At 54.3% G+C, this 27,736-nt stretch overlaps 2 protein-coding genes across 9 annotated transcripts in view; one reads left to right on the forward strand and one right to left on the reverse strand.

The window, feature by feature from the left end:
• NAPRT (nicotinate phosphoribosyltransferase) overlaps nt 1-7,371 on the forward strand; it is a 9,006-nt gene extending 1,635 nt beyond the window's left edge. Inside the window, exons 2-13 of the mRNA XM_026069422.1 lie at nt 541-668; nt 1,053-1,135; nt 1,391-1,521; nt 1,608-1,723; nt 2,205-2,398; nt 3,170-3,310; nt 3,684-3,768; nt 4,098-4,178; nt 4,699-4,801; nt 5,121-5,278; nt 6,014-6,121; nt 6,256-7,371. Coding sequence (XP_025925207.1) covers nt 541-668; nt 1,053-1,135; nt 1,391-1,521; nt 1,608-1,723; nt 2,205-2,398; nt 3,170-3,310; nt 3,684-3,768; nt 4,098-4,178; nt 4,699-4,801; nt 5,121-5,278; nt 6,014-6,121; nt 6,256-6,312 — 1,385 coding nt within the window. The 3' untranslated portion in view covers nt 6,313-7,371. The remainder of the gene's footprint in view (nt 1-540; nt 669-1,052; nt 1,136-1,390; nt 1,522-1,607; nt 1,724-2,204; nt 2,399-3,169; nt 3,311-3,683; nt 3,769-4,097; nt 4,179-4,698; nt 4,802-5,120; nt 5,279-6,013; nt 6,122-6,255) is intronic.
• A 279-nt stretch (nt 7,372-7,650) lies between these two features.
• Nucleotides 7,651-26,922, reverse strand: LOC112967801 (ubiquitin carboxyl-terminal hydrolase CYLD-like). 8 transcript variants are annotated; one of them, XM_026069350.1, is made up of 16 exons: nt 26,829-26,904; nt 24,923-25,212; nt 22,581-23,073; nt 21,900-22,181; nt 21,601-21,676; nt 20,514-20,734; nt 19,778-19,931; nt 17,349-17,487; nt 16,607-16,717; nt 15,642-15,733; nt 14,374-14,440; nt 13,148-13,280; nt 12,717-12,825; nt 12,409-12,527; nt 11,215-11,434; nt 7,651-10,654 (listed from the first exon to the last, which is right to left on the reverse strand). In XM_026069350.1, the coding sequence occupies exons 2-16, from the start codon at nt 25,204-25,206 to the stop codon at nt 10,470-10,472; spliced, it is 2,685 nt and encodes an 894-aa protein (XP_025925135.1). In that variant the 5' UTR covers nt 25,207-25,212; nt 26,829-26,904; the 3' UTR covers nt 7,651-10,469. The 8 variants fall into 8 exon arrangements, with proteins under 8 accessions (XP_025925135.1, XP_025925159.1, XP_025925194.1 ...); XM_026069374.1 differs by lacking the exon at nt 26,829-26,904 and adding an exon at nt 23,575-24,213 and having other exon boundaries at nt 22,581-23,049; nt 24,655-25,012; XM_026069409.1 differs by lacking the exon at nt 24,923-25,212 and having other exon boundaries at nt 22,581-23,049; nt 26,829-26,922.
• Between the last annotated feature and the right edge of the window lie 814 nt (nt 26,923-27,736).

Genomic DNA, 27,736 nt, shown 5'->3' on the forward strand with positions numbered 1-27,736 from the left:
GAGGGTTGAGAAGAACCCCCAGGGGGACAGGGAGGACCCTACAGGGGACCCTGGGGGGACAAGGACATCCCTCAGAGGGACCTGGGGGACCCCTTAGGGGGCTCTGGGAGTCCCTCAGAGGAGCCTGGAGGACCTGGGGGAGAGTGGGGCATCCCCCAGAAGATCCCTTGAGGGGCTGGAGGTCAGGGTGGGTCGGGGCCCTGCTGGGCCCTCGCTGCGGCGGTGGCCGCTCCTCCCGGCCCGGGTACTCGGTCCCTTCGGCTCAACCACGGCCGGCCGTACCTGCGCCCTGGCTTCCCTGTGGCACCGCAGTCGTATCCCAACGCGATGTATCGCTGYGGCTTCCGTGGTGAGCGAGGCGTCGCGCCGAGCGCTGCCTCGGGGAGCTCTCGCCCCCGATGMGGTTTTGCCCGTCGAAGGTTGCAATCGCGGCTCAACCTCCGTCGAACCGGGAGCCGGAGCGGGGAGCGTGAGCGGCGAGCGCCCGTTCGCGGCGGTACCGGCGYTCCCCGCTCAACGGCCGCTCTCTGCACCCTGCAGATATCGCCTACCTGCGGTCGGTCCTGCCCAGCACCACGGAGGAAGCCTTCTTCGAGTACCTGTGCACCGTGGATGCCTCGGAGGTGACCATCTCCTCCGTGCCGGAAGGCTCCGTTGTCTTCTCCAGGGTGAGTGTGAGCTGTGCTGGCCCCTGGGGCAAATCCCCCAGGAGCCTCCGTGCGGGCCCGGGTGGTTCTGCCATGGGACCATGTGGGCTAACGGGTGGCGCAGGGTGCCGGCACCTCGGAAAACCAGYGCTCTCTGCCTGTCGCTGGCTTGTGGTTGTCCCTTGACAAGCTCTTCTCTTCTGCGCCTCAGTTTCCCCACATGGTGACAGCGACGTTTGCTCTGTGCTTGCCCGTGGGTAAAGCGATTTCAGCTCGTTATGTGACAGATGCTCCTCGCTGTCGGGCGCTGTTGGCTCCCGCCTGCGTCCAGCTTGCCTCGCTCAGCCCCGTTACTTGCAGTCGGGGCGGGAGGCCTCACTGCTGCTCGCCCGGCTCTTCCCGCAGGTCCCGCTCCTGCAGGTGAAGGGCCCGCTGCTGGTGGTGCAGCTGCTGGAGACCACGTTGCTGTGCCTGGTCAGCTACGCCAGGTAGGAGCCAGTCCTGCCGTTTTGGGGGTGCCGGGATCCCTTAGCCACAGGGTACGGGGAACGCGTCCACCCCTGCTGTAGCCAGACCCTCGAAATCCCACTTGGCCTCTGCCAAGTCCCCTCACCTCGGCTCTGAGTCAGAGTGGAGCTGAGCTGGTCCAGGAGCCCCCCCGGCGCGTCCACCTTCGCTGGGCACCGTTCCCAGCCCTGGCCTTGATGCCCACTTGGCACGACTAGCGCCTTCCTCTCTCCCAGCCTGGTGGCCACRAACGCTGCCCGCTTCCGGCTCCTCGCTGGCCCTGCCACGAAGCTGATGGAGATGGGGCTGCGTCGCGCTCAGGGTCCGGACGGCGGCCTTTCGGCTTCCAAGTACTCCTACATCGGGGGTGAGTGCGGCCCTGCGAAGCGGCTCCTCCTGGCACTGCGCTGCGCCTCCCGCCTGGCGTCCTCACCCCCCCTTCCCTCGTTGCAGGCTTTGATTGCACCAGCAACGTCCTGGCGGGGAAGCTCTACGGCATCCCGGTGCAGGGGACCGTGGCGCACTCGTTCGTCATGTCCTTCACGTCGCTGGCGGAGGTGGAGCCCCGGGTGAGTCGTTGCGGGTGGAAGAGGGGGAAGGACGGCACCGTGGTCCCGTGGACGTGGGGTGTGTGGCTGCGACTGAGGACTGGGCTCGGTCGCGGGATTGTTGGGTTTTCTGGTTCTTCTGATGTGGGATGCGTGGTTGGGAGGAGGGGGGTCATCCCGCCGCATYGGGTAGTTCGGGGAGAAATAGGGAACGCTGTGGGACGTTGGGTCGTGGGGTGGGATGTGCGCGGGTCGTGCGAGTGAAGCCCTGCTCCCGCAGCTGGGGCCTGACCCTCGGGCGCTGGGAACACCCGTGTCSCTCGCGTGGGGCTACCCCGCTGCCTTTTACGGAGCTCCTTTCACCCGGCGAGCGGGACGCTGTCTCTGCCTGGCCTCTCCCCGCTGAGAACCGAGGTGGCGACCTGCAGCTCCTCCCGCAAAGCTGGGAGTTAGGCAGCAGCAGGGACGTCTTGGCTGCAGTGTGGCTGTTGTCCCCGGGCAGGTCCTGACCCCCCTCGCTGGAGGAGAGCCGGCGGATCTCCCGTCCCTGGCCGAGTCGTGGCTGCCGCAGGTGTGCGAGCTGCTGCAGGTCTCCCCCGACAAGGCGAACCGCGGGGAGCTGGCCGCCTTCGTGTCCTACGCCATCAGCTTCCCGCGCAACTTCCAGGGGCTGCTGGACACGTACTGCGTCATGAGGTGAGGACGCCGGGGCTCTCTCGCTGGGGTGCGCTTCGCTCTGCGGGCTCTCCCACCTCCCTGGGAGCCCATGTCTTAGACGTTACAAAGATGGGGAGCGCAGCGGGGCAAATGGGGCCAGGCTGGTCCCTCCTTTCGTGGTGAGACGGAGCTGGGGGACAGGAACGGAGAGGGCAGCTCTTGAAAAACCTCTGCTGCCGGGCTGCTGTCTTGGGTAGCGTTTACGCCTTGCAGAAGCCCTGCTGCTTCCCCATTGCCTGACGCAGGACTTCAGCCTGCTGCTAAATCCGTGCTCGGTCCCCGTCTCCTCATCGCTTTGCCCTGATCCTCGCTGTTGCGAGCACGGCATGGAGAGGGGTTGAGGGGTCCCCCGTCTCCTCCAGCGGCAAGAAACAGAGGAACAGGTTTGAAACCCAGAAAAGGAGGAGGCTCCTCCTGCGACGTGCAGCTGAGCTGGGCAACTCGCCGCCTCGGGATGCGGTGGGGGCTCAGGGTTTAGCTGGACTCAAGGGGAGACCAGACATCAAATCCATTGAAACAGTCTCTGGCTCAGACAGTTTCTGAACAGCAAATTCCTGGTGCCTGGAAGCAGGCACACTTGTCTGCTTTTATCGCTTTTTCCAGTGCATCCACTGCTGGCTGCAGGTGAAGATGTGTAGCGGGACAGAGGGCCTTGTGTTGTGGCCAGTGCCACAGCTCTGTGCGTGGCCTGCTCCAGCTCTGGGCCCGCCGTGTCCTCACCAGACCAACCCTTCTCCTTGCTCTTGTCAGGAGCGGCCTTCCCAACTTCTGTGCCGTGGCCCTGGCCCTAAACCAGCTGGGCTACCGCGCCGTCGGGGTGCGCCTGGACAGCGGGGACCTGGCCAAGCAGTCCAAGGAGATCCGCCGGGTGTTTCGTGCCTGYGGCACCCGGTGAGTCCCAGACACCTTCCCGAGTCGGGGATCCTGCGGAGAGCCTGTCGCACCGAACCTCCTCCTGCCCTCTGCACCCGCGTCAGGGTTTTCGCGGGGTGCGGAGGGTGTTCGGCCCTCGCTGCCAGCCCAGCGGTTCGTTGTAAGTTTGGCGCTGTGGGGAAAGCGGCTCCGTCTCGTGTGTGAAGAGCGCTCGGGGAAACTGGGTGAGGTTGGGAGTGCTTGGGCTTGAGTCGCAGAGCTCCAGCCTGGCTTGGCATCTCCTGGCTGGGGTGACCAGGGTGGCAGCAGTCGAACGGCCCTCGCCGCTCTGCCTGGGGTGGTTGCAGCCACTCGCCTGCTCAGTCCCTCTGTGCCTCGCTTTTCTCTCCAGCTTCCAGGTCCCCTGGTTCGAGACCCTCTCTATTGCCGTGAGCAATGACATCAGCGAACAGAGCCTGGAGGACTTTATCCGAGAGGTGAGGTGGCCACCGCCGAGGCTGCGACATCACCTCCGCCTTTGCTGGAGGCCTCCGAGCTTCGGGGGGGGTGGGAAGGGCGGATGTGCGGAGAGTGAATGTGACAGTCGCCTGGCATCTCTCTGCTACTTGGTGTCTCCCTACGTGACAGCAGAGACGAAGGATATCCAGGCTGGAAAAAATGGATTCTGGGTGGGATGGACAGATGGATACCAGGCACCTTTGGGCAGAGCAGCCTCTGACTGCCCCGTGGCTCTGGTTTTAGCATGGGCTAAAAACCAGCAGCAGGACTGAGCTGTTGACAGCCGCTGTCTTCTCTGCCGTATCAGGGGAGCGAGATCGACATGATCGGCGTCGGGACGAACCTGGTGACCTGCCCCCGGCAGCCCTCGCTGGGCTGCATTTATAAGGTAACGGCGGCAGGGGCTCAGCTCTCTGCCCCGCTCGGCTCGTGCGGCGTGGGCRTTCCCGGCTCCTGCTTGGGCTCGCGCGTCTGGGCCGAATAGCAGAGGGGAGACCAGCTCTGSCGGACACCGCTGCGAGGCAAAAGTCCCGTTTCTTGCAGGTGACGTTCCCAAGAACACCGTAACGAAAAGCTTGTGGGGGGGGGCTGGGTCAGGAGGCGCCAGAATTTCCACCGTTGGGGTTGGTTTGGGCGTTTTTAATGACTTATTTGGCTGTTTCACATCAGTGGCCTGCCAGCTTGCAGGGTCACATGGAAAGAGGTGACAGATTGGCTCCTTTGGGTTTAGGCCYGGCAGAACGGGGCTGCAGCGCAGGTGTAGAGAGAAGCGCCGGAGCCGCTCTGCCCGGCTAAGAGCGGCCGGCGTGCGCTGGGATCTCCGCACAGTCCCTGGCGCCAACGTGAGCTGGTGCTTGCCACCAGCTTGCTAGGTGCCCCTCCCCATAACCTCTTCCTTCGTCCCTCAGCTGGTGAAGGTGAATGGCTTCCCTTGCCTGAAGCTCACGGAGGACGAGGAGAAGATGACGATCCCTGGGACTAAGACGGTGTATCGGCTCTACGATGCTGCTGGTGAGCTCTGCTGCTCGCGGTGCCCATCGTCTGCCCCCGCTGCCCGTCGAGATGGCCTGGTTGGCCAGCTGGCAGCGTTGCAGCCTGGGCAGGCGTGGTGGAGCTCCCCGTGAGGGCAGCTGGGCTGGTGCTGCCAGCTGCACCGCTGGGACTTGGTGTTTCTCCAAACCACRGGCTGGTTTGGTGCCGGGCAAAGGTTTTGGGAGACTCCTCTGGCAGTGCTGCCCTGTAGAGCTGCATCCCCTGACCCCTCCTGCCCCGTAATCCTGCCCGCGGCATTGCAATTTGTCTGCTCGCCCCTAACCCGGCGCCCCCGCAGGTCACCCCTTCATGGACCTCATGGCCCTGGAGGAGGAGCCCTCGCCCAGCGCAGGCCAGGAGCTCACGGTCCACGTCCTGGGGAGGAGCGGAGAGGCCAGCCAGGTCAGGCCCGCCACCGTGGAGACCCTGCATCGCAYGTACTTCAGAGATGGACAGGTCAGAGCCGGCTCTGCCCTCTCTCCTCCGCGGGCTCGAACCCAGCGCGTGCGGCGCTGGCCAGGGTGCAGCCGACCCCACCGTCRGCGTGGTGTGGCAGGGGCACTGTCCATGCCGCGTGCAGAGCGTGTCCGCCCAAGCGAAGAGGCCAGGGAAYGGAGGAGGTGTGGGGCGAGGAGACTCCCCCGGCGATGCTGGCAAGGCACAGTCCCTCTGGGGTTGGGACGCGTCCCTGGGAAATCCCAGTTCCCTTCCGAACGCCTCAAGGTGGATGCAGCTTTTGCCCCATCCGAGGTGGGTTTCCCTGGAGCCTCAGCAGAGTCTGCTGGGTCTCGGCATGGCCGTGTGGGAGGTGGAGACGTGGGAATTCCCCCGCTGAGCCCTCAAGGGTCTTGCGGCTGCTTTCAGCCATGTGGCGTCACGGCGAAGCTTTGGTCTCTCTCTGGGTGATGTTGCAACTGCGTTGCTAAAACCCAAGGTTTTAGCAAAAAAAAAACCCAAGAAACTGGTTTTCATGAAGCTCCTACGCTGAGCAGGCATCTGGTGCGGGGACGCCTGCCAGCCGGGAACGCACCGCTGCCAGAGGTGTCCCCCCTGCGGGTGAAGGACGAAGCTGGGTGTGATTTTTTTCACTAGCTTTGATAGGAGCAAAACCTGAGCGCGGAGCTGCCCCCAGCCCCCGGGGCTTGGTGCTGGCTCCTCGTAGGGACGCAGTCGCGTGCCTCCCTCCCGCAGGTGTGCGAGGCGCTGCCCAGCCTGCCGGAGGTGAGGAGCCACGCGCAGGTCTCCCTCGGCCGGCTCAGCCCTGCGCACCGGAGACTCCACGAGCCGGAGCCCTACCCGGTACGGTGACGACCTGCTGGGGGCCAGGAGGTCGCCCCCCACCACCCCTGCTGCAGGAGGTGGGACGAGGGGGCTGTTCCTCACCTCCCTCGGGGTTGGGAAACGCTCACCGTCTTCTCRTGCTCTTGCACCAGGTGGCCATCACGGAGAAGCTGCACCTCCTCTTCGGGGAGCTGCGACAGGCCAGCTAGCGAGTGCCCCGCGCTCGCCCTCCGAGCCGTCCGAACCCRGGCCAGACACAGCCCTTGCCAGGAGCCAGCTCTTCCTACGTGCTCCTTAAAGATCTGGTGACTAATTGGTAATTAATGGCTCTAATGACGTCGTTGCTCTGCGGGTGCTAAGCCGAGGCCCTCCTAGGAGCGACGTCCCCTCCCTGCCCATCCCGGCAGCCCCGTGCCTCCTGCGTTCGCAGCGTCGCCAGCCCCCGGCGGCCTCGCGCGCTCCGTGCCTTCGGCGCCGCCCGCCTCGGTGGCCGTGCCGGCCCCGTGCCTTCCGCGGTCGCAAAGGCGGTGCCGCCGCTCCTGTCGCTGCCCCTGTGCCGCAGCTCTCGCGTGTCTCTGGGACGCAGCCGGCTCCTCGCACCGCTTGCAGGCACGTTTTAATGCAACTACATCCAAGTCGCGCTGCCCCGTTTCGGGTTGCGCTTTGAATCCTAAGCAAGGCCACGCAGAGCGGTCAGAAACGCAGAGCGGAGCGTGAGGGTTTTGGCGGGGAGCATTCGCCAGCCTGCTCCGCGCTGCGGAGCAGCACGTGGCCGCACAAGCTGGGTTTAAACGCCCTGGCAAAGGCACGGCTGCAGCCCGGAGCGTCCCAGCGATGCCTCTGCTGCTGCCGCCACCAAACCGGCCCGCTGCAGCGTCGCCGCGGCGGAGGCCGGGGACCGACGCCACGGCCCCAAGCCCACATTGAGGCTCGCTGTCATCACGAAAGACATGGTTTTAAGTAAAAAAGGGGCCCTGGACATGGAAATTACCCACCCATCKGCCCAGCTCGTGCTTTGCGGGACATCCGTGGCAGGACGCGCTTTGCCCTTTCTGCTCTCAACTTTGACTCTCCGACCACTTTTTTTTAATCTTTCCCTTTTGTATCAGTCCAYGAACATGTGCTCTAGAGCATGGAGACTGGTTTCACATTGACACAGGGAATCTTTAACTTGACTGTTATATTGCAAGCGTGTCGCTAATCTCTGCCGTTACTTTGTCCCAAGCACAAAGTGAAATAAATGCCTTAACCCACTAACTGCAAACGCACTTTGTGGCTGTCCTGGTCCTTCAAACAAAACTCCCTCCCTTCAGCTTGAACGTTTAACTCAATGATGTCCTTCACTTCACGTCATGGTTTAGACTTGAATAAGGCGAAATGAAAAGCGAGTGATTACAGCAAAAGTGCCTGGGCTCTTCCCAGGCAAGCGCGCTACGTCCCCATGTCGTGGCAGCCCATCGCCCTCATTCCTCCTCTGGCTCCTACTTCTTTCGTGGMGCCTTTCAGGGTATGTCTCAAACGTGGGGCAGACAGGACAGCTGAAGCAATGACCGTTCAAAGACTTTATCACAGTGGAMTCAACAAAATTTGTTACATGGAATGGAAAAGAAAACCCCACGTCAAAGACTTCCCTTCTGAGATGAGCATGTTTTCGCTAATCCGATCTGGATTCGTAAGAGAACGATACCGAATCCTTTCCCCCAAGCTTGTAAAATGTACAACCGAAGAGACCCAAATCGAGCCACACACTAAAACGTGCAGCGAGGGAGGGCAACACAAATCACCAGCGAGATTCACCTGCTATTCCTTGCAATAGAGACCCAGCTTCAACACTGGGCTCTTCCCGACACCAGCCCCGATGGCAGGAGCCTGGATTTTCACGCTGGTGTTCAGCCTTAACATCCACGCTCCCGTCTCCAGTGAAGGCAGGGAAAGGTGGCTGGATTTGCACATCCTCCCCAGCACCATCTTGGTAAGAGGTATTTTTGTTGGTTTACATTTTTGGAGCAGGTGTTGATGGGGAAAAAAAAAACCAACCCCCCCACACTAGAAAGTAAGAGCTTAGCAAAGCATTGCCTGATGCTGGTTTTTTTTTTTTTTTCTAAAAAAACAGGCTAGGAGAAGCACTGTTGCAGTGCTACAGCTGGGCCCGTCATGGGTAAGGCACTGTATCATGCTTAGTACATTAAGGGGGGGGAACAAACCCAAAACTCCAGCTAGGAGGAAGCTGGTTTTCATTTTAACTTAAAAATTTTAGAGCTAAAGTGCCAGAGACACAAAATCCTAGCCCACACTGTACCTGAGTAGAGATGTCCTGAGTTCTTACATGCTACTGAATGAAGAGCGGCTTTCAACAGACGAGGAAAAGATGGTCACAGGCACCAGCAGCATTGGTTGATGCTTCATCTGTCTCTTCTTGTAGAAGTACCTTGCTCCACGGCACAGAAGAGCGCAAGGGAATGAGCCAGAGGAGCTTCATGAGTCAGGTCACAAGAGCAAGCGGGTAAACCCATCCGCAGGCYGATCCTCTGCTAGATTTGCCTCCTGCCCACAGATGGAGAGACAAACTCTTCAAACACTGTCGCTTTGGCATCAGGAATTCAGCTCACCAGGTGAATCGTGGCTCCAAAGCAGGGCACAGTCTCTCCCCCCTTGGTCGTGCACTGTCTGCTACGGCTCTCCAACAATGTTCATCCAAAGTTTCCAGCATTATCGTTGAAAATCCGAAACACCCTGCTTGTAGGGCTGGTACGCGTGCAGGAGCTAACAACACACAGAGTTTTACCTGCAACAAGCAGGGCTTTTGGAAGCGGAAGTGCTCAGTGATCCAGTGCGGCACACTCGGAAAGGGCAAGCGCCAAACTGCGTGGCCTGGAGAGACAAAGCCACCAGGGAAATCTCTGAGCGCTCCAGCAGYTTTGAGGTCTCACTGTGTGCCAACCATCCAGGTCTGTTATATGCCAACCATCCTTTGTAGAAACCGCATGCAGAAATAAAGGAGGTATGTGAAAGCTGTCAAGGCCCCAATTAGCCTGGTTACCCTGCTGCCAGCTAAAATGGCCCTAATCCCACGTGCATCGCTGCGTGTCCCAAGCGGACAGGTTCTTCTGACCAAYGCAAAGCTAGAGGTTGCAAGTTAACACAGGCTGCAGGAATTATAAAGGGGGGGGGGGGAGAGAGAAGGAAGGTGATTACAGCTGCATGTGCTATGATGTGGCTACTGGATGCACCCCTCAGGTTTCTGGTGTACTGTCAGGCTTAAATCTGAGCAGCCCAATTCTTAGCACAGACTCCCTTAACTGCTTCCTGCGGCCRCTGAGAGCACGTGCTTAATGGTAGACAACCCCCACTTTGCAAATGTAAATTATTTAAATTAATAGAATACCAGTTTCCCCAGAGATCCTAAGTCTTATTGCAGTTATGGCAGAAAACCCAACTGTGTTCATTTTTATATTTTTTTCCCCCTCAGAAGTGTGTACTGCTCTTCAGCATGGATCTCAGAAATCAATGTGGAGATAGGACAGTAAGTGCCAAAATGAGATGGAAGACCTCATTCTGTAGCAATGCTGCAGAATTCAGAAAAAGATGACAGCATAGTGGGGTTGTTCCTCTGCCCCATCTCTTTTCCAGTTTTGTTCTTACAACAATACGTATTTTTAAAGCATATTTCCAGCTCCAAGCATCCAGTTAATCTCATGCTTGAAAATAAGGGATAATGGGTAAAAGTGCCAGAGAGATTAGTGCTGGATAAGGGAAGTCATGACGATTCGGGGACCATGACAGTTGAAGAAAGGTCCCCACCTTATGGGGGGTCATATCTCAGACCTCAAGGAAAACCCTCTTCCAGAGGCATCTAACAACACAGGTGCAGCTCACACCTGGTTTTCCCACTCAGCAGGTCCATGTGAGGAAGTGTTACTCAGGGTGAGACCACGGTTTTCTTGTGCTCTTTGCAAATCTGAGGATAACTGCTCATGTTCTGATTAGAGCTGCTGGTCCTGACCTTCAGAGGGAAGAGGTGGTGGGGAGGAAGTTGTGGGAGGACCCTGAGGACAGAGCTGCAGAGAACCTTGGGAAGGAGGAGGGGTGGGAAAGGTGAATGTGTTTGAGTGTAAATAATTCAAAGTTCAGGTCTGCAGAAGTACAAACTATCACTTGGTAAGGCCAGGTACAGGATTTGCAAACCTTGACAGGCTCACGTAGACAGCTTGATACCAGGTGCTGGAAGAGGCAAGAAGAGGCAGAAGTGCAAGGTCAGTGTACCCACACTCTGGCTGCTTTCACCGATTAACAACTGCAGGTTTGATCCAAGCTCACGTTTCCGAAACCTCGCTGCTCTGCATGGCAGCACCAGCCCAAGGCGAAGTCACTTGTAAAGCGCCATCTTCTTGCTCTGGTACATATACATGTAGGCGTCGCAGAAGAGGCGTTTGGCCACTCCATCCATGTCCCGGGGTTGCTCCAGAGCCAGCGCAGCCACTGGCAAGTCCAGGTATTTGGCAACTTCAGGGCACAGCGTCACCACGGGAATGTTGAAGCCATTTTCATCTCCTAACCCAGAAAGAGGGAGATAAGTCTGAGTCCCAACCAGGTCCCAAGGGACAAGTATTCACAGCTCAAGCAGATACCATAGCAAGGGACAGTAACATAGTGCCTTGGCTGAGATATCGAGATGCCAAGAACAAATTGAGGCAGGACAGAACTGTCCTTGCCCACGCGGCAGCCAGCCCTGTCTGGCTCAAGAAGTCCCTCATCTGAAAACAGCCAGAGGATGAGAGCACTAGAAGGAATTCTCACGTGTGCTCGGCCTGGTCATCCTCTTGCCTAGGCTTTGCTTAATGATCGCTGTTGGAAGCAGGATCCTGAGAGTGCCTAATTCAGGTATGGGGCTTCAGGGGAGAAGGCTATCCCTTGYTAAATAAAGTTGTTATTCCCCAGCACCCCTCATTCACCCTGAAAGCCTCGTGCTCCTTTTAGACATGGCACGAAGTCGTTCTGAAACACTGCTGAAACCGTCCACCACTGTGCCTCAAAGCAGACTGACCAGCGCCTACGTGATGTGCGTTACAGACCCTCATAGATGCCCACCAAGCCCGCCACCCCGTCCTCACCGTGCCTGTCGGCCATGCTGTCAAAGAACATCCAGTGTTCGTTCTCGGGGCCGTATTTCACAAAGGAGACGTAATGGCTGGTCTCGATACAGAGCACTGCAAAGAGCTCCATCTTCTCGCGGGGGACCTGCTGGCTGCCCCGGGGGCTCCTGCTGTGAAACTCTTCGGGGACGTGCAGCCTGGTTGGCTTGTGCGCTTTGCGCCGGTAATGGGAGTGAACCTGAGGAGAGACGGTGGGGTGGCACTGCTGAGCAGGCAGGACTTTATTCTCAGCTGATCTGCCTTCCATGCAGCTGACTTCCCCATGTACATCAAAACATCGACATCCTGAAAGCTAGAAGTTGAGATGGGAAGCTGCTACCCTCCACATCTGGAGTAGTGTGTCCAGTTCTGGGCTGCCCAGTACAAGAGGGATGTGGCACTACTGGAGCAAGTGCAGCGAAGGGCTACAAAGATGATGRGGGGACTGGAGCATCTCTCTTCTGAGGAAAGGCTGAGAGAGCTGGGTCTGTTTAGCCTGGAGAAGAGAAGGCTGAGAGGGGATCTTATCAATGTGTACAAGTATCTGAAGGGAGAGTGTCAAGAGGATGGGASCAGACTCTTTTCAGTGGYGCCCAGCAACAGGACGCGAGGCAACAGGCACCAACTGAAACACAGGAAGTTTCATCTGAATATGAGAAAAAACTTGTTCRCTGTGAGGGTGASAGMGCACTGGAACAGGTTGCGCAGAGAGGTTGTGGAGTCTCCTTCTCTGGAGATATTCAAAACVCGCCTGGAYRCAATCCTGTGCAATGTGCTCTAGGTGACCCTGCTTGAGCAGGGGGGTTGGACTAGATGATCTCCAGAGGTCCCTTCCAATCCCAACCATTCTGTGATTCTGTGAAAGGCCAGAAAGCTGCAGGAGTGCTCCTGGTGAGACAACGCGAAGGGCCCAGCACTCAGTCTGTGCAAAATCAGTGCTTATTTAGKCTCTACGTAAGCAGAGGGCAACGCATGAGAGTTTAGTAACATGCGGCACCTGACCCCGCTCACGTAGCTCATTCAGTCAGCAGAACTGACCGCTCAGGAAAGGGCCCCTCTGTACCCAACCTGAACAGCAGCAGGGACAGCAAGGGAAACGTGGGTATTTCAGAGGTTTTGATCTTTTGTCAGCCACCGAGGCAGATTTTGGAAGCACCCAAAGGAACTGAATACCTGTTTGGAGCAGGAGCTGCAGAACTGCTTCAGGCCCGTAGCTGCGAACATCTTGTCTTTGAAACACTCCGAACACTCCAGGGTGGCGACATCGCCACACACGCAGCACTCCCTGGGACCTGCAGAGGCAACAGGGTAATAGGACGCGTCCTCTCTAGGTCTCACCTGAAATGCACCTTGTCCTGCCAAAACTAGTGTTCAGGGAATAGGAATCACAGTACGATCCCCCCCTAACCCAAAGAGACAAGACCTGTCACATGGTTCCTCACAGACCCAGCTGTCAGCTTTACCGTTGCCCAACAACTTACTGTCTAGCAGCAGATCCGTTATATCCAGCTCTAAGGAAGGAATGATTTTGCTGAACATTTTATATTCCTTCCCAAAACGTGGCATTTGGATAATGAAGCAAGACGGGATCTGGGAAAAGAAAGGCAAATGAGTCACCAAGCCAGAAGAGACAAGTCCTAGAGACTCTTCTCTCCTTATTGCTGCTCGGACTAAAGATTTTCTGCTCAAGTTATCCACAGGACACAACAGCAACAGGGGAAAGCAATATCCCTCTTCCTTCATGTTCAGATTTCCCAAGACTTCTCTCAGGTTGTGGCTATGCTGCTGCTTTGCTACGTTAGATATAAGACACACTAGACCCACTGCTGACTAACTAGCAGGCACAGGTATGTTGGAGGAAGAAAGAAAAAGGCAGCAGATAGCGAGGAAGACGGAAGGTAGCTGGGCTCACCTCCACTAGCTTCAGATCGGAGGACAGGAAGGAGTGTTCTACTAACTGCTGCACATCAGGAACCACCAGATCCTCCTGTTTGTCCATAAATATCTGGTAACAGTAACAGTCCTGCTCCTCCTGGCCTCCAGACCTGCAGGGAGTGGTCACAGGGAGCTTGTTTACTTGGTGCCACAGACATCTGAGCTCTCAGAGGACGTATTGTTTTTGTCCTGTGATAGCTTCTGGGTACAAGGCACCAAGGGCTGCTTGCTGTAACACTGACATGAAGCACTTTTTCCACCCAGAAATACTAAATACATGCCATGAGAAGAGGACAAGAGTATCATATTCAGTCTCTTCATCCTACATAGCATCATATCCTGCTCCACAGAGCGTAACTCAGTTTCCCCTCTTCAACGTAAACATTTAAGATGTTTCAATATTTTTCAATCAATCAACTGCTTTACAGCACAATCAGCAAAATCAGCTCCGTTGAAAGATCTATTTATAACTGCACATACAAAAGCTGCAAAGCAAAACTTGGTGCATTCAAAAAGTGAGTTATGTGCAAAAGACGTCCCAGAACCTTTGTGTCCCTGAGCCAGCACAGACAGGATTTCCTTTAGCTGACCCTCCGCAGGGGAGCTGGAGTACAGAGTTGCCTTTGTACTCGGCCTTTCTGAGCAGCTCCATGATCCAAGGCTTGACTGACATCCCAACAAAGGCACACAGAAATCTAACAATCCCCTTCTATGCTCCTGAACAGCACAGTTATTTTTGGCTTCCTTCAGACCCTCATCTTCTTTGTAGAGTCCTGAAAAACTGGGAGTACACTCCATGGACTCCCTGTTTGACAGACTCTAGGATCTAAGCCAGCTTGACAGTCTGGATACATCTTAACTACATCCAAAGGCCGTCAGATAGTGTTGGCCCTGCACTGAAGGTGGACGCTATGTTTCTCAAACCTCTACYGGCTCTCCCTAAGGATGACACTAGTTTTTTTCCTCATCTTCTGAAGGTGACACATCCAGGGAGAGTTTAGAAGCGTCTTTTCCTGGACTGGCCACCTGGGACAAGATCACAACAAGCTGCACAGGCTGTAATTAATGGACAGCAGAGAGGACCTGTATACAACTCACTGAGCCATGCCTTCAAAGCCTTGATGAAAAAGTGAAATAATTGCAAGGTGGATAACCRGTGAACCAGGTCTGGTTAAACTGCATCACCTAGATACAGAAACTTACTGCAGTTTCAAGAGTGGCTCTATTCCCAGGATCTGCTGCATTATCAGATTGAGGAACTCCTCAGGATCTGGAAATTCAGAGAACAGCGCAAGTCACATCATACCAGGAACATTCCCTTACCCCACTGCATCCAGAAGGCTAAAACTCTCAGATAAACCAGAGCCAGCATTTTGGAATCAGGAATCTTCTCTTTTACTCTAGGTAAGGTGGCGTTTGGAATAGAAGCTGAGGGTATTTGGTTAATGCATAAATCCTCAGGCGAGCATGAAAAAAAGCGAACCGGCCCTCTGAAAAGAGACAGCAGAAGAGGAAACGGCCTTCTCTTAGCTGCTTTTTCAAACTCTTCAAAACGGAATGACTTTTTTAGCTGTGTTTGGAAGGAGTCACATGCATGCAGAAAGATATTGCACTCTTCCAAGCTGAGCCAACACAGCGACACTCTCAAACAGTGAGACACCTTAATGGACAGTTACTGTTAGCAGCAAAAGCATTAACTCAAAGTGAAACAAGGAACAGTTATGGAAGCTCAAGAAACAGAGCAGCAGCTAAACCACCCCTGGCTAAAATACATATACAATAGCACAAAACAAAAGTGCTGTTGAGTGACAAGACACCTGCTGTTTCTGGAAGAATCAATGCCACTTGTTTACTATCCAGGTACTCATAGCTTGTTGCGTGGTATGGGAGTAATCCCTAATTTTTCCTTGTTCTAAACTTGTGGGGCCTTGCTATGCATGGACAGGAACATGGTGATTGCAACCAGGGGGAGGTGGGCTTCAGCTGTAGTATTTTCTGTCCTATTTTAACCAAACTACAGTCTTCGAGGAACCTCARATAACTTGCCAGAACTCAAGGAGAAATTTAGCTTAGCAAAACAATAAATCAAGCTGGATTCTGGCAAGGACATCAGGGACAGACCTGTCAGGGCATAGCTCAAAGTATAAATCAAACGTTAGGGAAATTTCCTTYGTTTCAATTCTGTTTACACAGTTCTTCCTCTCCTCTCCCAGCAGCAACTGCCACTAGGAGAYATCTAGCAATTCCTATCTTTCCATGAGACTCCGGGGCAACCCTAAGTTACAAACTCTGTAGAGTTTTAAAAACTGAAAATATTTTATATACACATTTTTACATGAATGTAAAATATATAAAACAGGCATTTTAATGCATGCGCATGGGAGAAGTGCAAAACGAAGTTGTCAGCCTGACACCTGGATGAGGCAGTTCACACCCAAGCAATTCTGGGAAGTCTCCAGAGAGCGTATTACCTTTCTCAGCGGTGGTAAAGCTCGAACATTGGCCCTTCTCAGTTAGCTGCTCCCTAAGGTGCATCACACTCCTGGCCATGACGAAGCCRGTCCTAGAAACAAGAAGCAGCTGCAGATGATCTCTGTAGCGTATTTAAATCTCAGCATCACAAAACATCCCCTGGTTTGCATTCCAGCAACTAGTTCCAGGGCATCGTCCTCCAAGAAGGATGCTAACATCTTACGTACAAGCAGCTCTCAATGCCTCTCTCCCACACCTAGCGAGGGAAGATGAGGAAAGAACTTGGCATCTTTGATACAAAGTCCAGAGAATTTAGCTCTCATGCCATGGTCTGCTCTGTTACAGTGCAACATTGCTTACTGCCTTTGCGTATAGTCAGCACTGTCTTTTAATGGATCGACTGCTCAGCAACCTTTGCTCTTTTTCTCTAGCGATGCCATTGCTTCATCAGCTCCAGGGCTTCCCCACAGAGGTGGTCTCAACCTCAGGAAACCCCTCTTTAGTCCTTTCACTGGGAACTGAAGCTCACAAGGCTTCCTTCTGACTAGGGGAGACCAGACCTGGCTTGACAACCTAAACCCTGTGCAGGAGTCAAACCAGAGAGAATCGCCTCCCTGCAGTATTCCCAACTCAGCAGTGGGGGTCAGTGCTGGACTGGCCCTTCTCACACAGATGTCACAAGACCAACGAGCTGAAGGATCAATGTTCTGACTTTAGTAGGCATTCCTGTGAAATAGGACTATTAACTTTTCACATGCACGCAGTAGGAATCATGATAGCCTTACAGCAAGGGGAAGGGAACAACTGAAAGAGAAATCTGAGAGGAAGACCTTTGGAAGGGGCTGGCCCTCCAGGTCACCCTTTCTCTCAGTGACACATATCATCTGGCTGGTGGAGGGCAGAGCAGCAGAGAAGGTACGAAGACAGATGGATGACTTCCAGGATTCCCACATACTGTACTCACTTCCGGAGGGGATTAACAATCTCATCCCGCAGAATGTTTTGGACATTCCTGTCACACAGGGGGAAGGGCTTGAAGAGCATCGAGTCCAGCACGGAGGTACAGGAGAAGAGGCTGTGAAGAGAGCATGCTGCGTAAGTCTGATGGGTTTGCAGCAGTAGTTAGAACCGAACTGCAGTGCCTGGTGACAGTTGCTGGCTTTTATTTTCAACAACCCAAGTGTGCAATTACAGAAATAAAAGTGACAGAGAACCTCCACAGCGAGATAAACCATATCCGGTTTAATGAATGCTTGTAGGAAGCAAGGAAACAGCTTAGAGAATGAAATCTCATGCTTTGCAGCCAAAACTGCTCATGGGGGGCACCACTGAGTCTTTTCCTCTCCAGTGTTGCATCCTGGCACACCCTGGGCAGTTTCTTTGAAATATGCTTCCAGTCATTACCTCCAGTGACAGGGTCAGCCTGGTCCAGTCCCGAACTATGATCTTTCACTACCCTGCGTGACAGATAACACGAGTACCTTAGGTACTCCTGAGGGTACTTTGAAGCCTGAGAACCTACCAGATGATAAAGGAGATCAAAAAGCAGCAAGCAGTAAGGCTGCATCTCCACACAATTATATCCTGTTTTATCCTGGGTGAATTTCCAGCTGTGCTGGAGATACAGGGAAACAYTGCACTTTAGGCTCTGCCCCAAATAAAAAGTTATTATTTGGCAGAAGGGCACTTCCCAAGCAGACTCTTACCTGAAGAGAGCTGCATCCATATAGCAGGAATTACAGTGGCCTTGAATCCCCTTCATCCGCCCACGCAGGACGCGCACTGCCGCCTCGTTCCTGAGGGGAGGAAAATTGACCAGAACCTGTGGAAGAACTTCCTGATCTCCTGCAACACAAGCAACAGAAGCAACTCCCTTTAGCTTCCCACCTCATCTGGGTCACCTCTGCCCTTCCCCACTGCCTCGAAGGTCTGCTCTGCTCAAAGGTCGGCACAGCACTCTCCTGTGCTGCTCTTCCTGGGATAGGACCACCTTGGGCTGAAGGCTTGTCTCTTTAGTCATTCATCTATTGGAAACAGGACAAAACCTAACCCTCTCTTCCTCACCAGAGCTGAGCCCCACCAATTCACACTGCCTCTACCATCCTTATGCCAAGGATAATGAAGAGAAAAAGAGCTACAAATGAGCTGATGCTGTGTTAGATGCAAACGTGGGAGCTCTCTGCAGAAAGATCTGTGATGCAAGCCGTGAACATCGAGCCTGAGGAAGTAGGTAGAAGCTGGCACAAAACATTACAGCTTGGACTAGTCCATCTGACCCTGCCATGAATGAGAAGGGCTGAATGTCCTGTCTTACCCTGGTTCCAGAAAGGAACAGAAATGCACAGGATACAGCTGAAGCATCTCTGAGGACATGGAGGTGCTGTGCTGTTATATCGGGAGCGGTTGCTGCGTCCTTAAGGTCTGAAACCTCTGAGCACTCCAGAGACCTTAAGGACACAGCAGCCTTCATAACCCCCTGAATGGCAGGGCCAGAACATGAGCCCAGTAACGAGGGGACAAACAGGCAACTTTGCTTTAATAGCCGGTCCGTACTTGGCTCTCGAACACTGCAAATTACAACTGACGGCATCGCCGTGGAGCAGGCAGGCGTCAATGCAATTTCACAGGAGGAGAAAATTCAGCAGAGAATTTAAGGAACTAAGTTAGTCCACGGCCACAGTGAGACAGCTCCTAGTGTCAAAAAGAGCAGCTGGGTCTCCAGCCCGCTTCCCTTGCTGTCCCTGCTGGAGAGCAGACAGGGCGAGGAGAACCCAGAGCTGCATTCTCATCCTCTGGCCCGTCATCTTTTTAACCATTAAGCTTTCTCGAATCGGATCTTTCTGGTTTCTTCTGCATTTTCCCTTTGAACTCCAGTCCCCTGTCTTCAGCATGTCCTTAAATTACCTTTCCTTCTCCCTGCTCCCATTTCTGGGGAGTACCTAAAAGAGTCTTGATGTCTCATTTACAGTTTCTAAACRGCTAGTTCACATGGTCTGCTGAACTCTAGAGGTATTTCTTGCTGTTCAAATGAAAATATTGGCCTGTCCTTCTCTGTACCTTCTYGTGAATGTCTTGTCATCATATCAAGCTCTATGTTAAAATGAATTTAATCCTCTCTCCCTTTCCCAGCTCCCTCTTATTTCTCGGTCACCAGGTACAACACCGTTATCACCTGACATCCTGGCCATGGGCCTGAGTTACCCCTTCCAATTCTCCAGAGCCACGTGTACAATTTACATTGGCGTAACATTTAAGATAGCTATAGGGCCTAGCCTAGCTGCCCAAAAACACTTGTCCACAGTCAGGTGTCATTTATACAAGACCTTTCCTTCTGCCCAGAAAATCACAGGCAGAGGAACCCTGCCTCGCTTGCAGCATTCACCAGGCCTTGCAAAGACTGTTGCTCTAGACCACCGTGTCGCGTCGCCTTCCTACATTTCCTGCCAACTTCCCCTTCTCCAACACACGCATGCCACGGCGTCCTCACTTTTAGAGCCATTCACAGCACGTTGCCTTGTATTCGCTGCCTAGCCCCCGTAAGTGTAGCCTGTGTTATCCCTGTATTTGATTACTTACTGTCCCTCGCACGTGTGGGGGCATTCCCTATAAATACTACCATGGCAACCTCACTGTCCTTAAAATTGACATCTCCTGCAACACCCGAAGAAAACGATGAATATCAAACAACTGATACATCAACAGTACTGTCTTAGAGTTTCCTCATACCAACATCTCTGYGTCTGTATCCCCATTCTATGGGCTTATTCTCAAGCTGGAAGATTTTGGGGACTAGGGCTATCTTTTTGTTCCATGTACATAAAGCAATTACTGCACCAGAGTGTTTGCAGCTRATTGGCACTCTTAAGCGTCATAACAAGAGAGCAATACAACTTTGCCAGCGAGTTCTGATGTGCGATGGAAACCGTAAAGAAATATTCAGTTTCTCTGCACAAGGATGCAGATCAGGCCTACATACAGTCCTCTCTGAGGCTGAAAGGGGATTTTGGACTCTCTGRATAATAATTTGACGCATACTGCTCTCAGCACATGGACTAACAGAGACTGCGCACAAGGATTCTCTGTAGCATGCTTTGTCCTCGCATGATACTGTGTCCCCTCTCCCCAGAGAACTTACTATAATCCATAAGATTCAGGTCACTGTTGCGYGAAGACTGGAAGCGAACATCCGGCTGGCACGACTGCAGCTTCACGAAAAGGCCACGCTTTGGAGCACAGTGGAAATAGTATTTGCCCAGCCATTCCCCAGCTGTGACCCCCTTGTCTTCATCCTGGGAAAAGAGCACTGATGAACGACATGAGAGCAGGCACTGTACGAATGAGGTGCGATTCCCCCTATGGCTATTTTGCGTCTTGAGAGCTACGTACGTTTGGTCTTGTTTTGCTAGCTACTTTCATTTATTCTGGTTCTGTTTTAAATCTAGCAATGCCGTTTGCAGGACTTATGATTATTCGGTCCCACGTTCCAATAACATCACTCAAGGTTCTTGAAGGCCTTTGYCAGAACAGCAAATAAAGCCTCATAATCACTCTGCAGGCAATAAAGTGTCCTCAGTGATAACTGGGGTAACAAGGCAGAATGAGACTTGGCTGGTTTCATACAGCACATCAGTAGAAGACCTATATATAACACTTGGGCGTCTTGAACCCCAGTTCCATGCCCTAGGCAATAAACTCGCCATCAGGTGTGCCTGTCCTCACAGTTCAACCTCTGACACGTCAGTGGCCCAACTCTGGTCAGGCTGAGATATATGTGGTCACAAACTGAACGTCTTCAGAGAAAGGACAAAAGCAACCAAGACCTGCCGGTTCTGATTTTCAGTCTCGCAGCAAGAAGTATTTTTGCTCCTTACCAGTTCAACTCCTGCCATTTTGTGCTTAATTTGGGGCAGGTATCCCAACCAGCGGATGATTCCTGAAACCTGATTTCCTTTGTCCAAGGTGATCTGGACCATGGAGTTCACCTCCAGGGATGAATTCCCACTCTCACAATCCTCACCGCTCTCGCTTATCTCTCGTTTCGACTGTTTTGGGTGTCCCAAGCCCATGTCAGGCTCATACGGTAAAAATAAACCTAGTGGGCAAACACAGAATGTCAAGAGAGGTAGGAAGTCAACATCTAATGACAGACACGTCTGGGTCTCACCGCTGTCTTACCAATACCGGTTCTATTTTGAAATTCTAGAGCAAAGGGAAGCAGGAGGCTGAGCACGGGAGACATGAGGTGTGATTCACAGCACAAGTTTCAGCGATGTGGCCAAGCTGGTCTAACAGCTTGCTGATGCTGAAAGGGGATGATCCCACTCCTCATTTTCCGTGTTCAAGACCGCACAGTCCGACCTTGCTCTGGAGCTTAMTCCAGCCCTTTGCAGAGCCATTTCAGGCTACTGAAATGGTGGTGGTGGTGGTGAGTCCACGCTATTTTTCTGCCTTTACTCAGACGAATCAGCTCAGTGAAGAGTCTGATGACTGCTCCCCTTGGGCTGGCCCTGACAGAAACACAGCGTCTTTTGGTGGCGAGAGACAGAGTCCACCAATTTGTTAGTTTACCTAATGACTCACATCATCACTGCTGTCATCCGTGCCTTTCCGAGTCTGTCTGGCATCAGGATGAGGCTACTGCTCCGCTTTCTACGACTAAATTAAAGACTCTTTAACCAGTGATATTTTCTTCCCTAGAAAATATTTACGCACAACAATCAGACTCTCTGTTTTTTCCGAAATATTGGGAGACTCGGAGCTCTAGTTGCCTAATGCAAAGAATTCTGTCCAGAACTTGACGCATTTTTATCAAACTTTTTTGCCTCCTGATCCTGAGCTAGTCAGGACTAGCTGATGCTTCTGTTGCACTTTCAGCTCATCGGGTGCCCTGCAGAGAAGAAATAAGTGCCTAAATCCGCAGGAAGGTACACAGGGCAGACACATCTCATGATAACCTACTTTGAGAGAGCAAGCTTTCCTTCACAACAGAGTCCATAGGGATTTCTCTGAAAATGTCAGTTGTTCCTTCTTCTTCCTGATAGGAAAGAAGATTGTATCAGCTAAAAGGTCTATCAGACACAGGGCGCTCCTGGAACATGAACCCGTTTTAAAAATGGGCCTGAAAAGTTTGCAGGTAACCCCATGTCCCTTTTGGGTGTTCCTTCCGCTGCTTTTTAAGGCCTCACCACAACATAGGTACAAAACCAACAAACAAACAAAACAAACGAGAAAAGAAGGCAAGGCAAGGCTGCTCTTACCGGACAAACTTTAACGAACCACTGGCTTCCCTCCCTGTAAACCGCCATTGCTATTCCCTTTGTGAGGGCCTCGTCCACGTAGAAACTAACTGCATCTCCCACTTTCACGGGAACCACCTCCTCCGCGTCTGGCTTTGGCTTCTGTTTTGCATAGTCGTTGTCAGGCACAGGAGTAAACTGGACTCTGTTAAATGGCAGGAAGACCCCACAGTTCCGCTTACACTTGAAATACTCAGTGCCGTGGTAAGATCCATCGCTGCGCCCTCTGCTTTCACCTTCACCCTGAAAACATGCCAGAAAGGCACGTTACATCCCGAGCCACAGGCAGGTCAGCGGAAAGACACCTAACCGGGAGTGTGGCAACCTAATCTTATTCAAGAGGTGGATTTCTGCAAAACCCAGTGAAAACAACGGGAGCTAGATGCCGGGGAGAAGAGCAATCCTTGCTTTCCCACTGCAAAGTGAGTCACAGGGGACTAAATTTTCTGTTGAGTTATGCAAGGCAAGAGAAGGCGCTGTTAGAAGGGAGGAGCAGAGACAAAGCGGTTGCACGGCCCAGACGAGGCCCACACAGCACAAGGGCTATACAGTCGGGGCAGGAATCGCACCCTCCTAAGCTATGGCACGGAATCTACACAAACATAAAGGGGGCAAAGCATCTTTCCTCCTCGGCCACTTTACCTGTAGCTCCACCCCAAAGAAGAACGGAGAAAGCACAGACGAAGTATTTTTATGAATGCTCCCAATGTAGCGGATGACCCCAGGGAATTGTTGCCGGTCAACCTCCACCATCACTTTTTGGCCCAGCGTAGCCTTCAGAGCCGCTTCAAGGCTCAGCCTCTCCAGGAAGTAGTTCAAACGTTCGTTGTGGCTGCTGACGGCCAGGAGGAAGACGGCTGTCTCCTCGTGCACGGGTTCAAGGATTTCTATGTTTATTGTGACGGTGGAGCTGTCATCCAACATGACGACTTTGAGGAAACAAGCAGGGGGCCTGTCATCGGGGAAGTTGCGCAGGTAACTTCTCTCACTGCAGAAGCACATGTTCCCAGCTTGAAAGTACTTGCTGCCGTAGGTACAGTCATCTGTCAGGATGTAATAGCAATATCCATCCCCTACTGAAGGCAGGACGCCGGTCATCTTCTTTCCCTGGCTTGTGAGAAATGGCAGAGTCACACTAGGGCAAGAAAAATTTTACATGTGACATGTTTATAACAGCGCCGATACTCACGTTATCACAGGATCTCAGAATAACACAGGTTGGAAGAGGCCTCTGGAGGTCTCCAGCCTGCTCAAAGCAGGTCGCTCGAGGCCTCATCCGGTTGAGTTTTGAGTATCTCAGAGGATACAAATCCCACAGCCTCTCTGCTACCCTGTTCCAGTGTCTGACCACTCTCGTGGTGGAAAAGAAACATTCCTTGTACTAACCAGAATCTCCAATATTCCAATCCAATATTCCAGCTTGTCCCTGATGTCTTTCATCCTCTTACTGTGCACCTCTGAGAAGAGTCTGACTCTGTCTCCTCTAACAGACCCTCCCATTAGGTAGCCCCAAAGAGCAGCAAGATCCGTTTTTACCTACTCTTCTCCTGGCTGAACAAACCCATTGCTTTCAGCATCTCCTCATACATCCCGTGCTCCAGCCCCTGACCACCCTGGTGGCCTCCACTGTACTCACTCCGTCACAGTCTCTTTTGTACAGGGAATCCCCAAAACAGACACAGCGTCCACATGAGTCTGTAGTGCCATATGCAGGGACAGAGCCACTTCCCACAATCAGCTGGCTGCACCCGTATGCAGTTGGCCTCCTTTGCTTGCAGAAGCAAGGCTTATTTTTCAGATCTTCATGACACAGCTTTTTCTGTCCCCCTACGTAGCAAAAACCTTGCTTTCAGGCTCTGTCTTAGATTTAAAACCCTGTTTTCCAGATCTTGCTCCTCCATCATACCAACCACGAGCCACTGTTCACTCTCTTGATATCCCTCCCGGTTTATCACTTCTATAGTTCCTTGCTGGGTGCCTAAGTTTGCATCCTGGTTAATCCATAGCATCAGCCTTCACCATCCACATGCTACATCTCCAAAAAAGTACCAAGGAGGTAACCCTGATGAAGAGCAGCAAAGCTACATCATCTTCCTTCCAACCTGAGACTCTCCCTTGTTGTGCTGCTTTCTAAGAAAGCTCAACTTAATGGTTAAACCGCTGATTTTGATCTGCCGCATATAAAGACAACCAGCGTTTACATTTTCGTGTCATTTACCCCTCCCCATTTCCTTGCTGACTGACGCCTCTCGCAGACAGGGCCCACGCTTCTTTCCTGTTACAACATAAAAAGAGATGAACACAGAAATTGCTACCTTCTCCAGGTGGATATGACTGCTTGGCCAAACCTGCAAGGTGCCAATATAAAGAACATAAGAGACATGCCGGTTTCCAGGCCAGGAACGAGGCAGCCAGACGTCAAGGAAGGGCAATTAAGAAGAAAGACGTCTCCACTACTGGCTACCTGGTAGAAGCTTTTAAAAACTTTAAAGTGGAGAGAGGAAGAATTGGGCAGATGAATTAGGGGAAGTAGAAACACACTCGGGGCATTGTGGCAGGAAGCAGGAATGTAGCCGTTTTTAAGAGCAATAAATGGGGGGGTTGGGAGGAAAACGTAGGCAGAGCTGGAGCAGAAAGGCTACACAAAGCTCAGTATATAGGAGGGCAGAATTACTGGGGACTTCACTGGAGATTAAATGTCACATAGAAAAATCACCTAATGCCCGTTCAGACCCTGGATCTTTCCTTCTGCATTTAGGCCCCGGCCCATCAGCGGCAGCTTCCTCACGAGCTGTTTCCCATCCACGCTTATTTTCCTAACCGCAGCAGTCAGTGAGAYGGCTCGGATTGCTCATCTAGATGCTACTGCACCGGCTTTTGGGCAACGCTCCTGTGCTGCTGCTGCTGAAGGCCAGGCCTCAAGAGAGATGATCCCTGTGGTTTGCAAACCGTGGGTCTGCATCTGCTTGAGTCTACCAGCGTACCTAATTTCACGCAAAGAGCAGACGGGCGTTATTCGTATAACCAGAGAGCCGACAACCAGACGCACGGCACCGAGGCAGGGCCCTGCCACACGCCGGCGAGACCGTGAAAACCACACTCGCGCTCTTCCCTGTTTCTGCTGAGGGACTGATGCAAACAGAGTGCCAAATCTGCAGGTAACCCAGCGTGAATCATCCGGGAGCATCCCAAAGCCATCTGGCACCACGCAGGACGAGAGACGAGCGGCGACAGCGCAAGCCCCCCTCACTTGCAGTTGGGAGGCCATAGCAGACTGGTAAAGAGAAAGAAATCATGTGGTATGCGGGCGGTTCCCTTATTTCATCCGAGCACAGCTCACGCTGACGTTTTATATCTCAGCTCAGGGAACAAACACTTAAATTTTTGTGACTCTGACGAACTGAATTAAAGAGTAGTTTCATGCGGCTTCATGCACCAAATCCCCCTTACTAAATACTCCATTTTCGGGACCTCCGTTTTATTTTAGTTTTTTCTAAGTTCTCTCTTCACAGGGAAAATAATAAATCTCACTGCATGTTAAATGCTGCCAAGTGCAAAGGGGAAGACGATAACAGAACATTTCCCTAATCTCTTTAATGACAGTGTACTTGCAATTCACTCCCGGGGTAATTGAAATAAATGTGCATTTAGACTGAYGTGCGACATTCAGACTTGCGGCCTTTTAAGCAGCGCTGAAAAAAGAAGCAGCTTCCTATGTGAGTGGGAACCTAGAAGGCCCCAAATTAATTAAAACTGAACTAATTTTAAAGCATGAATTGGGAAGAGGACGGGGCTGTCACACAAAGGGGATCCCAGAGGGGATGAAGAAGCCTTAGACGAAGGGGAGCTGAAGAGGGGACGGGGAGGGCAGGGACATCACGGAGGGGAGACAACATGCCGTGTCCATGCGGAGGGGACGGGCGCAGGGTGTCACCTGTGGGAGGTGTCACCTGGGGTGTCGCGGGGCTGGCAGGGGCAAGAGAGGGTGTCACGCGGGGACGGGGCGGCACGTTGTGCTGTGGCAGGCGCTGGTGGGGGGGCAGGCAGGGCTCCAGTGGGGAGTCCAGGTGATATCAGGGGTGTCCCAGGGCTCCGGCGGGGCTCAGGGCGGTACCAGCAATGTCACAGGGCACCCCAAGGTGTCCCAGGCTGGTACCGGGGGTGTCCCAAGGCTCCAATGGGGCTCAGGGTGCTACCAGGGGTGTCTCAGGCCACCCGGGGTGTTCCAGGCTGGTACYGGGGGTGTCCCAAGGCTACAGTGGGGCTCAGGGTGCTACCGGGGGTGTCTCAGGGCTCCCCGGGGTCTCTCAGGGAGGTACCGGGGGTGTCGCAGGCCAGTACTAGGGCCTCTCAGGGCCCCCTGGGGTGTCGCAGGCCGGTACCGGGGTGTCTCAGAGCCTCCCGGGGTGCCTCAGGCTGGTGCCGGGGTCTCTCGGGGCTCCCCGGGGTGTCGAAGGCCAGTACCGGGGTCTCTCGGGGCCCCGTGGGGTGTCACAGACCGGTACTGGGGCCTCTCAGGGTCCCCTGGGGTGTTGCAGGCCGGTACCGGGGTGTTTCAGAGCCTCCCGGGGTGCCTCAGGCTGGTGCCGGGGTCTCTCGGGGCCCCCCGGGGTGTCCCAGGCCGGTACCGGGGTCTCTCGGGGCCCCCCGGGGTGTCGCAGGCCGGTACCGGGGTCTCTCGGGGCTCCCCGGGGGTCTCTCGGGGCCCCCCGGGGTGTCGCAGGCCGGTACCGGGGTNCCCCGGGGTGTCGCAGGCCGGTACCGGGGTCTCTCGGGGCCCCCCGGGGTGTCCCAGGCCGGTACCGGGGTATCTCGGGGCTCCCCGGGATGTCGCAGGCCGGTACCGGGGCTCGGGCAGCCCCCTCCGCTCTCCCCTCCCCCCGCTCTCACCTGCTCCCGCCGCCGCCGCCTCCTCAGGCCCGTTCTTCCGCCTGAGGGCACCCCACCACCGAGCCGCGGCGGACCCGGCACAGAGCGGCCCCACGCACCTCCACTTCCGGCCCGCCCGCCMGCCGCAGGAACCCCAGCCAATGGGAAGCGGCGGCGACGGCCCCAGCCATCCAATGCAGGCGAAGGCAGGGGCGGAGCCTCGATGACGTCACGAGGCTCCCGCTGCCGGGGTGCGGCGCGCGCCCCCTGCTGGGCGGCGGGGGAGGGGCGGGGCGCGTCCCCGGGCCGGTCCCGGGCCCCCCCGGGCCATGTCTGTGTCCCCACGGGCCGGGTCCCGGGTCCGGGGCCCCCCTGGCCGTGTCCTGGCTCCCCGTGGGCTGGGTCCCGTGGCCCTATGGACCGTGTCCTGGGCACCTGTCCCCATGTCCCTGTGGCCTCTGTCCTGTGCCCCATGTCCCCATGGTCCGGGTGCTGGGTCCCCAAGTCCCATGTCCTGTGTCCCCATGGCCATGTCCTGGGTCCCCATGTCCTGTGTCCCCGCAGCCATGTCCCGGGTCCCTGTGGGCCACGTCCCACGGCCTGTGTCCCATGTCACTGTGGCTCATGTCCCTATGGCCCATGTCATCCACCCTGTGTCCCCATGTCCCATGTCCCTGTGGGCTGGGTCACATGACCTGTGTCCCATGTCCCTATAGCCCATGTCATCCATCCTGTGTCCCCACGGCCCATGTCACCATGGCCTGTGTTCTGTGTCCCCATGGCTTATGTCCCCATGTCCCCATGGCCTGTGTCCCCATGTCCTGTATCTCCATGGCTCTGTGTCCCCTGTCCTGTCTGCTGTGACCACATTTTCTACATCCCCATGGCCCTGTATCCCCGTGTCTGGCACACGCCTTTGTCCCCATGTC

The sequence above is a fragment of the Apteryx rowi genome, unplaced genomic scaffold, assembly GCF_003343035.1.
Source record: "Apteryx rowi isolate R43461 unplaced genomic scaffold, aptRow1 scaffold_106, whole genome shotgun sequence".
Lineage (NCBI taxonomy): Eukaryota > Metazoa > Chordata > Aves > Apterygiformes > Apterygidae > Apteryx > Apteryx rowi.